This window comes from Triticum aestivum, chromosome 2B, assembly GCF_018294505.1.
Source record: "Triticum aestivum cultivar Chinese Spring chromosome 2B, IWGSC CS RefSeq v2.1, whole genome shotgun sequence".
Classification (NCBI taxonomy): domain Eukaryota; kingdom Viridiplantae; phylum Streptophyta; class Magnoliopsida; order Poales; family Poaceae; genus Triticum; species Triticum aestivum.
Window position 1 is genome coordinate 411,057,429 of NC_057798.1, and position 12,883 is coordinate 411,070,311.

A 12,883-nucleotide genomic window follows, 5' to 3' on the forward strand; every position below is an offset into this window, starting at 1 on the left:
TGCACCCGGTCAAGAAAAAAAATCATAAAAATCTTCATATGAGTAGCTCTAAATTTGGTGCATAAGGTGCACTCTAAATTTCAGATCATTTGAACATATGAGTAGCTCTCGGCAAAAAAAGACAAATTGGGTCACAACAGTACATGAAAAATAAACTTTTTTACAGACCCCAAATTTGAATTTTTTGCCGAGAGCTACTCAAATGTCCAAATGATCTGAAATTTAAAGCGCATCTCACACACCAAATTATCTATCATACAAAACAAAATTGGATTTAAAAAAAAATCTTCATTGCAGATACAGATGATCCTGGGCACCAAATCACTGCTCTCAAAATAAAGGGCTTTCTTAGACTTGGACATAAAAATTTGAAGTCTGAGTAAGGTGTCAATGTCGATTTCAATTATTTCATGTTCATCTGTTTTTTTTTTTTTTTTGCAGGTTATGTCCATCTGTTTTAACTCGCCAACCACCTAGCGTGTCCCAGTGGAGCCACAAACGGAGGAAACAAACAACGCAAAAAATGATGCAGGTGACCAAAAGCATCCCAAGAGTCTAATTAATTCTTGGTGCAAACATCACCTACAGTTTACATCAGATCAATAACCCCTTTTCCAAAAAAACAAAAACTAAATGTCACAAATGCCACCAGCTGCAATGTCTTAAGAACCACCTAAAGTTTCATATAATCATCGTTCGAAAATATTTAGCAAAATCAGTAGGCCGTGATGATCTAACCTGACCACTCAAGCCGCCATTTTACAACCATTGTGTATATATACTTATCTGACAAGTGACTAGTGCAGTGTAACCTTTTTTCTACTATAACAACTGCAGTGTAACCTATTCTATGTCCTATCCATATGGTTAAAAAAGGGGCAAATCAGTTACAGCTTTATACAGTAAATACTTATACCTAGTTTGTGTAGAAGGAGCGTCAGTGGTATTATGCAGTCTGGTAGAACTGTCGACTACAGCAGCACGTGCTTTACCTGCAGCGAAGAATGTGTTCCTTAAATTATTGGTTAACTGCTCTCTTGACAAAGAATTCCAGACTGGTGGTGGATCCGGCTTTCAGCTAGCTGCTGTGACCGTGCATCCTCTTATATGAATGATCTCAGACATGAAGCGCCTCAACCGCTCTCCAGCACGCCCAGGCCTGACAACGTTAATGTCGCCCCATTTCGAGCATGCCTTCACATCCCCGCCTCCTTGCTTTTCACCCAAATTCCGGCACCACACACCAGGAACCAACTGCGCCGAAGAACGGTTCAGTAGCTCATCATCAACCCTCTTCAGCACTGGTGCATCCTCTGCAAACCGTCTTGCGAAGGCAGCGCTGCTGTTCACCATGTTATCGAAATGCGTTTCATCAAGAATACGCGGCTCCAGCCCAGGAGGATCATCCCAAACAAAGTAACGTAGATCGCCGTTGACAGTGGTGTTTCTAAAGTCAGATGAACTGCATATGACGGTCTGGAAATAGGATTCCATGGAGTAAGCAGCGTTGGCAAAGTACATCAGTAGCCTGCGGGGTAGGTTGTCCCAGCCATGCACGCAATGTTCAGTGAAGTTCCTACTCAGAATTACCCATGGAGAGCCTGCGAGATAGGAAAAAATACATTCAGAAATGCATATATGTGTACTACGTACTGTCAAGTATAAGAATTAATGGGGGTGCCAATTGTAAGTTAAGAAAGTGAATGGGAACTTAAATATAACTTCAATGAGCATGTGAACTTTCTTATATTTGAACACAAGTATCCTAATTACGTGGATGGTCACTAACATTTAAGAAATACTCCCTCTAAAGAAATATAAGAGCGCTTAGATCACTATCACTACTTTATTGATCTAAACGCTCTTATATTTCTTTACAGAGGAAGTACTAGCAAATGGGTACAAGCTTCTCATGTTCGACCAACTTAGATTGTCAATGTTGCCATTAAAAACTTAAGCTGTGAATATTTCTTAGAATTTCACTACAATTAATCACTTTACATTATGGCATCAAAAACAGAGGCAACGACTCGTGGTAGTAACAATATCTTAGTCCTTTTCTAAATCACTATCAAGTCGGATGTGCATGGCTAAAATACGTTATGACATATTTGGCTATGTATCAAACGTTTAATTTGGCCAAAATATTCTTAATGTACCTCTGTTTTTTTCCTTAACTTATATCACGGTGTGATAGTTCCTGAGTTCTCACGTGGATTTATTCGTACTCAGTACTCGTGCAGGATTTTTAATCACCCACAATTTCTTTCAGCATTTTCCCGACACATCAATGGCAAAGTATAGGTAGCTTTCTTCCTTTATCTATGACCATCATGAATCACGTTTTCAATGTCTCCAGCAGGAAAGAAAATGAAGAATGGGTTGAAGAAAATTGTACTGTTACAATTTGCTTTCGATTTTTCATCTTATAAAAAATTCAACTTCAATAGAAAAAGTTAGGGAAGCCCGAGCTCTTTGGAATGCTTATAGGACACAAAGTTATATTTTAAATATTGCAATTGCTTTTCTTATGTGGACCGATAAGTTCTTTATAAATGAATTTGATTATCATAAACATTAGTTATATATACTTCAAGATAATTAGGGAGATGCACTATTTTCTCTTGGAGGTTATAAGCATAACAGCTCCTTGTGAAGGATGAGGGGACTAGATGGCGGAAGTAGTTTGACAAGTTGTTCAATGGAGAGAATGAGAGCTCTACCATTGAGCTGGATGACTCCTTTGATGATACCAGCAGACGTCCTGTGAGATGAATCCAAGAGTCTAAGGTCAGGGAGGCTTTAAAAAGGATGAAAGGAGACAAAGCAATAGGCCCTGATCCTATCCCCATCGAGGTATGGAGAGGCCTTAGAGACATAACGATAATACGGCTAACTAAGCTTTTCAACCTCATTTTTCAGGCAAACAAGATGCCAGAAGAATGGAGGCGGAGTATATTAGTACCAATCTTCAAGAACAAGGGGTGTTTAAAGTTCTACTGATTACTGTGGAATTAAGCTGATGAGCCATACAATGAAGTTATGGGAGAGAGCCATTAAGAGGAATGACAATCGTGACCAAAAATCAGTTTGGTATCATGCCTGGGAGGTCAACCATGAAAGCTATTTTCTTGGTACGACAACTTATGAAGAGATACAGGTAGCAAAAGAAGGACCTATATATGGTGTTCATTGACTTGGAGAAGGTCTACAATAAGATATCGCGAAATGTCATGTGGTGGGCCTTGGAGAAACACAAAGTCCCAACAAAGTATATTACCCTCATCAAGGACATGCACGATAATGTTCGGACAAGTGTTCGAACAAGTGATGACAACACTGATGACTTTTTGATTAAAATAGGACTGCACCAAGGGTCAACTTTGAGCCCGTATCTTTGATATCCCATGGTGTATGCTCTTTGAGGATGATGTGGTGCTACTCGATGATTGTCGGATGGAAGTTAATAGAAGAGACCTTTTACAGTACACTCTAACATATATTAGCCGTCTATTCCATAGATTTTAACGGATGAGAATGATCTATACTACTAAATCCTATGAGTAGTATATGACACCCAACACAAGTAGTATATGGGTTATAGGGGTAGAATCGGGAGAATAAAAAAATCCCACAAATTATGGTTACTTGACATCAATTTATTCTAACTATCAAATATTTCTTTACCCCAACAAAGACACTGAAAATCTTCAAATTATCAAATATTTCTTTATCCTAACTCTTTAGTCGCATACGGGTGTATATGAGCTCGTTTCTTGGCATCCTAATAGTTCTAGTGACCCAGCATGGTTTGCATCTAATTACTAATTAATAATGCTAACGAATATTAATCGAAAAGTGGTGAGGTAGTGTCGGATAGCACAATGGCAAGTTAGGTTCGCATACTACCAAGCTAGAACTATGAGGAACACCAAGCGATCGGTTGCAAGGTCCTGGCTGCAATACGGTGCCATTGTTGCGATCGCGAGGGCCATAAGTGAGGGCGTGAGCATAGTGCCGAGATTTCAAGGGGCCGATCAAGAGGAACAGGCGAAGAAAACGAGCATCGTAGCAATGTGCCCATGTTGTACGAAATGGGTCTTAGGAGAGAAAAAATATCCCCATGATTTAGACATTATTGCGCTTATCAAGAAAAAGCCTGGTTGTTTTAAACATTGATGCACTTACCAAAAAAAGGCCGGTTGTAATTTGACCGTTACGCCTTATAATATCATCGGGTAGATAAAACCTATACTACTCCTCTTCCCTAGGAGTAAGATGTACCGTAAAATTCTCTAATAGAAAGTTAGAGCTTTGGAGACAAACTTTGGAATCGAAAGGTTTTAGGCTTAGTAGAACTAAAACCGAGTACATGAGATGTGATTTCAGTACTACTAGGCACGAGGAGGAGGAGGTTAGCCTTGATGGGAAGGTGATATCTCAGAAGGACACCTTTTGATATTTGAGGTCAATGCTGCATAAGGATGGTGATATCGATGAAGATGTGAGCCATGGAATCAAAGTCGGATGGATCAAGTGGCGCCTAGCTTTTGGCGTTCTCTTTGACAAGAGAGTGCCACAAAAGCTAAAAGGCAGGTTCTATAGGACGGTGATTCCACCCGCAATGTTGTATGGCGTCGAGTGTTGGCCGACTAAAAGGCGGCATGTTCAACGGATGGGGGTAGCGAAAATGCACATGTTGAGATGGATGTGTGGCCTCACAAGACAGGATCCGGTCCGGATGATGATATACATGATAGAGTTGGGGTAGCACCTATCGAATAGAAACTTGTCCAACATCGTCTGAGATGGTTTGGGCATATACATGTAGAGCGCCAGAAACTCCAGTGCATAGCGGTGGTTAAAGCGTGTAGATAATGTCAAGAGAGGTCAAGGTAGACCAAACTTGACTTGGGAGGAGTCCGTAAAGAGAGATCTGAAGGACTGGAATATCACCAAAGAATTAGCCATGGACAGGGGTGCGTGAAAGTTAGCTATCCACGTGTCAGAACCATGAGTTGGTTTTTGAGATCTTACGGGTTTCAGCTCTAGCCTACCCCAACTTGTTTGCGACTAAAGGCTTTGTTGTTGTTTGTATGAACATAATAGCTCCACCCAATCATCACGTGATTTGACTTTATGATTCCTTTTTTCGTGCGAAACTATGGTTCCTTCTTTCAATCCCCAAGTACTCTCGATTTTCCTATTGATACGTGCCAAAATATAGTTTCATGAGCAAAATCTTAGTCATATGCTAATTTAATATTTCACAATTCTTCAATATAAACAAGTTCCTAGGTTGAAACTTAATTTGTTATGTTTTCATTTGAAAATTTGCTGGAGGTGTTACTATAGAGTTTAATCATCAGATTTGCTAAATCTCATCGAAATGATATTTAGCTATGTCTCAACTAAATTTTGCACTGTAGCTCCAAGATTCGTACTGCTTATCACGCATGAGACAGTTTCAGGATGTTGCTGCGAGGTTTGTGTTTTTTGCCTGGGCCATCATCGGTTTTGATTCGTTTCGATGTCTTTCTTTAGTGGGCTGGGTGGAGATTTACCTACCTGGGCCATTGTATTTTTTGGTTGCCTGCGTATGCATTCATTTTTCTGTTTGTTTTTGTTTTCCTTGAAAATGTGAGAGAGTAAAAAAAGTAAGAACCAGAACCACCTTCCATGCCCCGTGAAGCCCTTGACCCATCCTCTAATCACATTCTCCGATCCAGTTGCGTGTCTACTCTCAACACAAAATTTGTCCAGATTTTTTGTGCCTGTGTATTTTCTTGTGTTTCTTTGTGCAGCTCAATCGAAATGGTCAAGGGACAAAACAAAGTAGAAGTAAAGACCAAAAAACAGCCTAATTGAAATACAGGCACGCATCGAACCAGCCCAATTGGAACGCACGCATGAATCAAGAGGAACAAAAAAAGCAGTGGCAAAGACAAAGGCCGAGGGGAGGCCATGGGAGTTGCGGCTTTATATATAAAGCGGGGGGTAAGCCTGTTTCGTGAATTGGGAACAGGGACTGCAAAACAGTGATGATGTCATATTAGATGTGTTATGTCACATCTAGATGAGCCTTAACAGTCCCTTCAATTATTATTTTCCTTCTAAAGAAGTGTTTGTATGCTTATAATTCTTAACTCATAATGTCTGATTCAGCATGAGGGCTAATCTTAGTGATCTTTATTTAATCAATAGCACATAAAAGAACAATCGGTCGGTGGCTTTGTTCCAGATTTAATAGCACCGGAGTTTAATCAAACCTATTTGAATCACTGATGTCCTATTATATTTTAGAAATGTTTTAAATACCGAAAAAGACCTGAACTAGAAACGATGTTTGCACACACCTGTGAATATTTTGAATGCCTCAGGCATTTGTCTTGTTTCTGTCGCAGGAAAGGGCTGGGTATTCTTGTCCATATATAGACTTGCGTCGACAATAAGTTTTTCAAACCTTTCATGCCTGAAAGGGCCAAGGAAAATGTTTAGGGAACGAAACAGGATATAGCAAGCTACACTCTAGAAATTTTCCTGCTTACAGAACTCACTCTTTCCATCCGAGGTTACTAGTGTGATCAATAAAGTTGAGGTGCCTTGGTACAGAAGAAAATGCATAAAAGAGATCTGCATTTAAATAAAAATTGCTTTAAAATTATTAAAACAAAGTGAAAGGGATGATCATTGGGCACTCGCCAAAACATATCTCTATAAACAAACAAACAATATATCCCTATTAAACAAACAAATCAACAATATATGCCGAGAAGCTCTATATATGTTGTCTTCATTAGTGGACATTTGTTGGTTGTGTGCAGAAAATGTCATTTTGTCATTTTTTTCCAGGTTTTTATATAAAGGAAAATGTGTACACTCCTACTGAGAGCAGCAAGCAACAATATTTTTCACCATAACTTGATGGTATAAAATCAAACGAGAAATCACTTGCAACGCCACCGGCCTTGCGCAGTGTGACTGGCCACATGGACTCACACATGATTGTGATGAGCGGGATGTAAGGCATCCCATGGGTAGCGCACTAAGCCCTGTTACGCATTACCCTTCTTGAAAGGAGTTCTTTTATTTGCGGAATATAGACTCTTACGGATGAGTTACACCCGTAAGTCAAGCATTATTGGTATACTGTACTACCTCCGTTTCTTTTTACTCCAAATATAAGATTTGCCTTCAGTCAAAGTTTGTAAACTTTGCCTAAGTTTATATTAAAATATATCAACATCTACAATACAAAAGATATACAATATGAAAATTAATTCATTGATGCATCTAATAATATTGATTTTATATTATAAATATTGATATATTTTTCATACAATTTTGGTCAAACTTTATAAAGTTTGACTTAACACAAAACTTAAATGCAAAGTAAAGAGAAACAGTGGGAGTATTAAATAAGGCTCAAAGATAAGAATGCAACCGTTCTGACTAACCTCAACCCTCTTAAATATGGTGCCACTGGCAATCTGTCATATCAAATGAAAGTGCTTTATGTGACGTTTGAGCAATATCCCAATGATAGCTCTCGCTGATTATCAAATTTCAGAAGCACACATGAGTTGCCCGACTTGGTAGGTTGTTGCAGAATTGATTAAGCAAGTGTAGTACCACGGAGTACGGACAACTATCCATAGAAGACCGTTCGAACAATTCAGCACAAAAACATACTGCAACGCCCTTGACTCCTTGAGGATGGTACTGAAATTGGCACAGCTAGAAACAGAGTTGTACAAAGGTGCAGCTAGTACCTAACAGTTTCAAGGACTAACAGCACGATCAAATTCAAATGTGAGATTTTAGACTGATTCATAGCTTGTAATGTCAGGCAACAACAACCAAAGAAAGCTATGTCAGCCGCCCCAGCTCAATGGTAACTTGTGTACAATCAAGTCGTAACTCGCAAGAAAGAAACCATCTCATTGAGTCTTGAGAGGCAAGCAATGGATCACATCGCAAATTCGCAATCATAACCATCCACGAATACCAACTACACCTTTTTCTATAACTAATTCCATGTATATCCAAGAACATAGAAAATTAATTAAACATCAAGGAAGAGCATACTACAGTAGTACATCAGAAGGGTGATTGCTAGAAGTATCTTACCGTCCTGCGTGACGAGAGGATAGTCCCAGGAGCTGAGCGTGACGAACCAGTCCCAGTCAGCCCCAATCCTGAGCAGCACGGCGGCGCCGTGCAGCGCCGCGGCGAGCACGGAGGAGCCCGTCCTGTCTACCGCGTAGCTCTCCCCTACCACGTCGACGTTTGTGAACTCCCTCCACGCCGCCTCGTCCCGCGCAGCGGCGGCCAGCTCCGTCCGCTCGTCCCGCGACGCCCCCGCGTCCAGGTGCAGCAGGTACTGGTTCCTCGGGTGGTACACCGCCCTGAGCAGCCTGAGGACCCTGCGGCCCTCTCCGCCCGTGCCGGATATCCAGTACGCGAAGGAGGGCGGGCTCCCAGGACCCCTCGCCACGAGCGGCGGCCCTGGCTGGACTCCCGCGCGGGGGTAGGCGAGCCCGTACGGGGAGGCGCGGAAGAGCACCAGCAGCGCCGCCGCAGCCAGCGCGGCGGCCGCGATGGCCGGCGGCAAGCGGCACGGCCTCATTGCACCGAGTTTCATGTTTTAGGAGGTTTGACCCGCGCGGCCGGCGGCATGAGGCGCACGGAACTGGAAGCGCGGTAATGGGTGGTAAGGGGAGAGCGTGAGCGTTACGGCGGCGGCGAGGTGGTCGTCGTCGACTAGTGCGTGGTTCGGAAATGGATGCTTGGACTGAGGGACGGGGACAGGAGGAGAGAGTTTTAAAAAGTTAGGCGGCACGGCACGGGCGCAAGGTGGCGTCGTGGGCCGAAAGGTTTAGAAGAAGGTGCGGTGCGGTGGTGGGAAGTTACCAGTTGGCATTTAGTTGTGGTGGGGCTGCGGGGTGTTCAAATGGGCGCGGCGGACGGACGGGCCGGCGTTCGGTTCGAAGGCAACACAAACGCCGACACCAAACCAACACAAAAACCAACCGGATTTTGGTCGCCATGTTTTGATCACTTGGGTGATCTTAATTTTGTCCCTCTAAACATTGTGATGATTTAATAAAGTTTTATGACACTTTTAAAGAAAAAACACTCAAATTCTATCAGAAAAAACAAACCACTCAAGAGTGCTTTTGTGCCTTCTAGATTAATTATGGATAATATTTTAACGGTTTACGAGTGTTTTCATACAATCAAAAACAAAAGAGAATGCAAAGAGGGTGTATACTAGGCTTACGTGAGAATTGGGTAAATTTCATTATGCAATGTGTGTCAACTATTGAATACCGAGTTCGGTTTAATGTGGAAGATCCGTTGTCACCTTACCTATTCTTGTTATGCACAGAGGGGCTGACTGCTCTTCTAACACATGCAGAGAAAAATAAAAATATTACAGGAGTGAAAGTTTGTAGGGATGGCCTACCCATTACTAACCTTCTCTTTGTTGATGACTCACTAATTCTTATGAAAGCTAGTTTGCACAACGCGGAAGTACTAAAATCAGCTCTAGATTCACTCAGTGCGGCCTTGGGGCAAATGGTTAGTGTTGATAAATCCAGCATCTTTTTTAACCCTAATATGAAGGTGGAAATCAGGGAACAAATATGTAACACATTGAATATAATGATTGAGGCCATTAATAATAGATATTTGGGCTTGTCAGCCAACGTCGGGTTAGATAAAACCGATTGTTTCCAATATTTGAAAATATTATGAAAATCAGTGGGTGGAAGAAAACATTACTTTCTGTCGGAGGTAAGGAGATCCTTCTCAAGTCTGTTGTCCAAGCCGTACCTACCTATGCAATGTCGGCCTATAAAATTCCTAAAAAAAATTAAAGGAATTATTGACCTGATGAAGCATTTTTGGTGGGGAGACGAGGAGAACCATAGAAGGGTGCATTGGATGGTCTGGTAGAAAATATGTGTCCCTAAGAATAAAGGAGGGGTGGGTGTCGTGGTTTTGTCACAGCAGATGTCCTCGTGAAAGAACTAAGTTGTGAGGCCATCACAGCTAGGTGGTAGCTTGAACGGGGTTGGTCGAAATCGAAAGACGCGAGTTTTTAATCAGGCTCGGCCCCTCGTGGTGGAGGTAAAGTCTACATCCTGCTTGGTTGCTATTGATGATGATGATCTCAATTACAAGGGTGCTGTTTCGCTACCTCTATCTCAAGAGCTACTAATTTGTCTGTCTAGAACTTGTCCGTATGTCCTCCCCCCCTTGGGGCGCCTTGCCCCTCCTTATATAAGTTGAAGGGGTCGGCTTACATGTAGAGTACTAGTAGGACTACAACTAGTCTCTTTTCTATTACAAGCTAGATACTAGTCCAGGGATTGTTCGAATGATCCAAAACTGGCCTGCTGGGCACCCCCATGTTGGGCCATGTTCTACCTTTGTCGGGTCATGCTTCCTCCGCCGGGTCTTGCTTCTCTTGTCGGGTCTTGCTATTTGGGTCGGGTCATCTTTTGGGCTTGCGTAATCTGGCTTTAGCGGCCCTAAGGGTGAGCCGTCTCTTGTCCTCTTGGTTTCATCGACGGGTCTTGACCCTTGTGTTTAAGTGTCGGCTTATCCTCAACGGGGTATATCCCCGACAGTGGGCTTTTGTGATATTCACTATTTCAATTTGGCAATGTTGGCCAAATAGGCTTAGCATCTCCTAGAGAATCTCGACTCTTTTTGTGCTACTATTCTGAAAGCTAAATACTATCCTGATGGTGATTTGTTAGATACGGAGTACTAAGTTAAAGAAGGGCTCCTCTTTTACCTGGCAAAGTATTATGGCGGGTGTTAACTCTTTGAAACATGGTCATACTTGGCGAGTGAGGAATGACTAGAACATCAAAATTTGCAAAGACGCTTAGGTTCCGAATTGTGCCACTAGGAAAGTTGCTACTCCGAAGGGGGGACAACTGTTATCTAAGGTGGGGGATCTGATCGCTCCGGTCTCGAACAACTGGGATGAAGACCTGATTAGACAAACTTTGTGGCCCATTGAAGTACAAAGGGTACTCGCAATCCCACTCTCGCAACATGATATGCTAGATTTCATTGCTTGGCGCTACATGAAAAATGATATATTTTTGGTTCGGCCTGCCAATTTAGTGGAATGAGACTATCAACATGAAAATAAACTGAGACACACCAATGGAATGGGACAAACCACATCTAACCATATTTGGAGCAGGTTATGGAAATTATCGTGCCTGACAAAGGTTATTTTTTATCTAGCATACGCTACATGGCACTCTCCCATCCCGTGTTACGCTTGCGAACAAACATGTGAAAAATATTGCTGATTTTTCTTACTTGCTATGCTAGTCCAAAAGATATGAAGCACATGCTATGTCTTTGCAAGAAAGCAAGGGAGGTTTGGAAAAGTTTGGGGATGGATGATATTACTGATAGAGCATGTGAGATTGATCATGCTGGTGATGCAGTGTTGGAGTATTTACTTCTCTTGCCAGAACAAGAATTATGTATTATGGGTCATCAGAAAGCCCGCTCTGGAGTTGGAGACCGTCGCTGCTCCAGAGTTGGAGCCGCCGCCAGTGCCGGGCAACGGCGCCTTGGGGCAAAGGACCTCCCATGGAGATCCTTGCGATTAAACATTGCCTCACCATGGCGACTGAACTAGATTTGGATTGGATTTCACGGCGTGTGGAAGCAATGGAGTGGAGAATTGGTGGAACGATGTCGGATGCTAGTATTCAATCAAGGGAGTGTCGTGAGTGGGATACAGGTGGTCGCGGGAGATTGTTTTTGTGGCATATAGAATTGGCGGGAATGCACAGTGGCGGGAAGGAGCAGTGGACGCGGTGGAGGTAGAAATAGGGCACCACCGCGTGGCTCTGCCCTCTTCATGGTAGGTGTACGGGCGGCAGCTGAGCAAAGAGAGCTGCAATTTTTGCAAAAGACCCCTTGTTGACCAAACAGTATATAACCAGAGCCGAGATAGACTGGTTACTTTTGAAAAGACCCACTATTGTGAGAGAAGTACCTCAAATAAGATTCAAAATGGGGCCTTTGAATTTTTATCCAAAGTAGACCACATTGGATGCACAATCAAAATTTTCATGGATTTTCTAGTTTTATTTCTATATTTCATCCATTTAGTGAATTTCTAGATATTTATCATAACTTGGTCAAATTTGAACTACAAGTGTGTTGTATCTTGGTCCTGAAAACTAGCAAAAGCATTTTAACCTTTTGAATTGGTGGTGTGGGCACTAGGCACAACCAAAGTTGTAATTCCCAACCATCTGGTAGGAATGGTTAACCTTGCAAGTTTGACCACATTTTGAAAAAATTAAGCAAAGAAAATAAAAAAAGCCTCAAAAATTGAAATCCTTTTGCATTGAGCCATTTTATGTGAACTAGTTAGTGGGAAAAAATAATGAACTTGCAACACCACAAGTTTGGGTTTGGAAAAAAACCTTCACAAAGTGGCCTACCTTGTATGAACTTGCATGGGTTTCAAGGCATAAGCCCATGGCCATGGACAAATCCATGGCATAATCCATGATAACATGTCAAAATTTGGCACAACTATTGGTGTTACCATTGTGGACAGTGTTTCCATAGGAATTTGCAATTATTTTGTAAAAAAACATTTTTTTTCATTTTCCAAGTGGTAGAAAGACCCCCTGGTTGTGAGAGAAGTAGCTTAAATAATATTGAAATTGGGGCCTTTGCATTTTTCATCCAAATTAGAGCACATTAGATGCACAATGCCCAAGTTTCATAAATCTTCTAGTTTTACTTCTCTATTTCATCCATTTATTGAATTTCTAGATATTTATCAGAACTTGCACAAATTTGAACTACAAGTGTGTTGTAT

At 41.9% G+C, this 12,883-nt stretch overlaps 1 protein-coding gene across 3 annotated transcripts; it reads right to left on the reverse strand.

Annotated features, from left to right (window-relative positions):
• Positions 1-589: 589 nt before the first annotated feature.
• LOC123045199 (beta-glucuronosyltransferase GlcAT14A) lies at positions 590-8,866 on the reverse strand. Of its 3 annotated transcripts, XM_044468157.1 has the most exons (5): positions 8,131-8,866; positions 6,558-6,633; positions 6,357-6,472; positions 2,724-2,764; positions 1,309-1,601 (listed from the first exon to the last, which is right to left on the reverse strand). In XM_044468157.1, exons 1-5 carry the CDS (start codon positions 8,642-8,644, stop codon positions 1,587-1,589), a joined length of 762 nt encoding a protein of 253 aa, XP_044324092.1. In that variant the 5' UTR covers positions 8,645-8,866; the 3' UTR covers positions 1,309-1,586. The 3 variants fall into 3 exon arrangements, with proteins under 3 accessions (XP_044324091.1, XP_044324093.1, XP_044324092.1); XM_044468156.1 differs by lacking the exon at positions 2,724-2,764 and having other exon boundaries at positions 590-1,601; positions 8,131-8,860; XM_044468158.1 differs by lacking the exon at positions 6,558-6,633 and having other exon boundaries at positions 1,293-1,601.
• Between the last annotated feature and the right edge of the window lie 4,017 nt (positions 8,867-12,883).

Coding starts and splice junctions, on each gene's coding strand:
- LOC123045199 (XM_044468156.1), bottom strand. CDS start 8,644: ATGAAACTCGGTGCAATGAGGCCGTGCCGCTTGCCGCCGGCCATCGCG. Junction 6,634..8,130: donor TCCTCTCGTCACGCAGGACG/GTAAGATACTTC, acceptor ATTTAAATGCAG/ATCTCTTTTATGCATTTTCT. Junction 6,473..6,557: donor AGTAACCTCGGATGGAAAGA/GTGAGTTCTGTA, acceptor TGGCCCTTTCAG/GCATGAAAGGTTTGAAAAAC.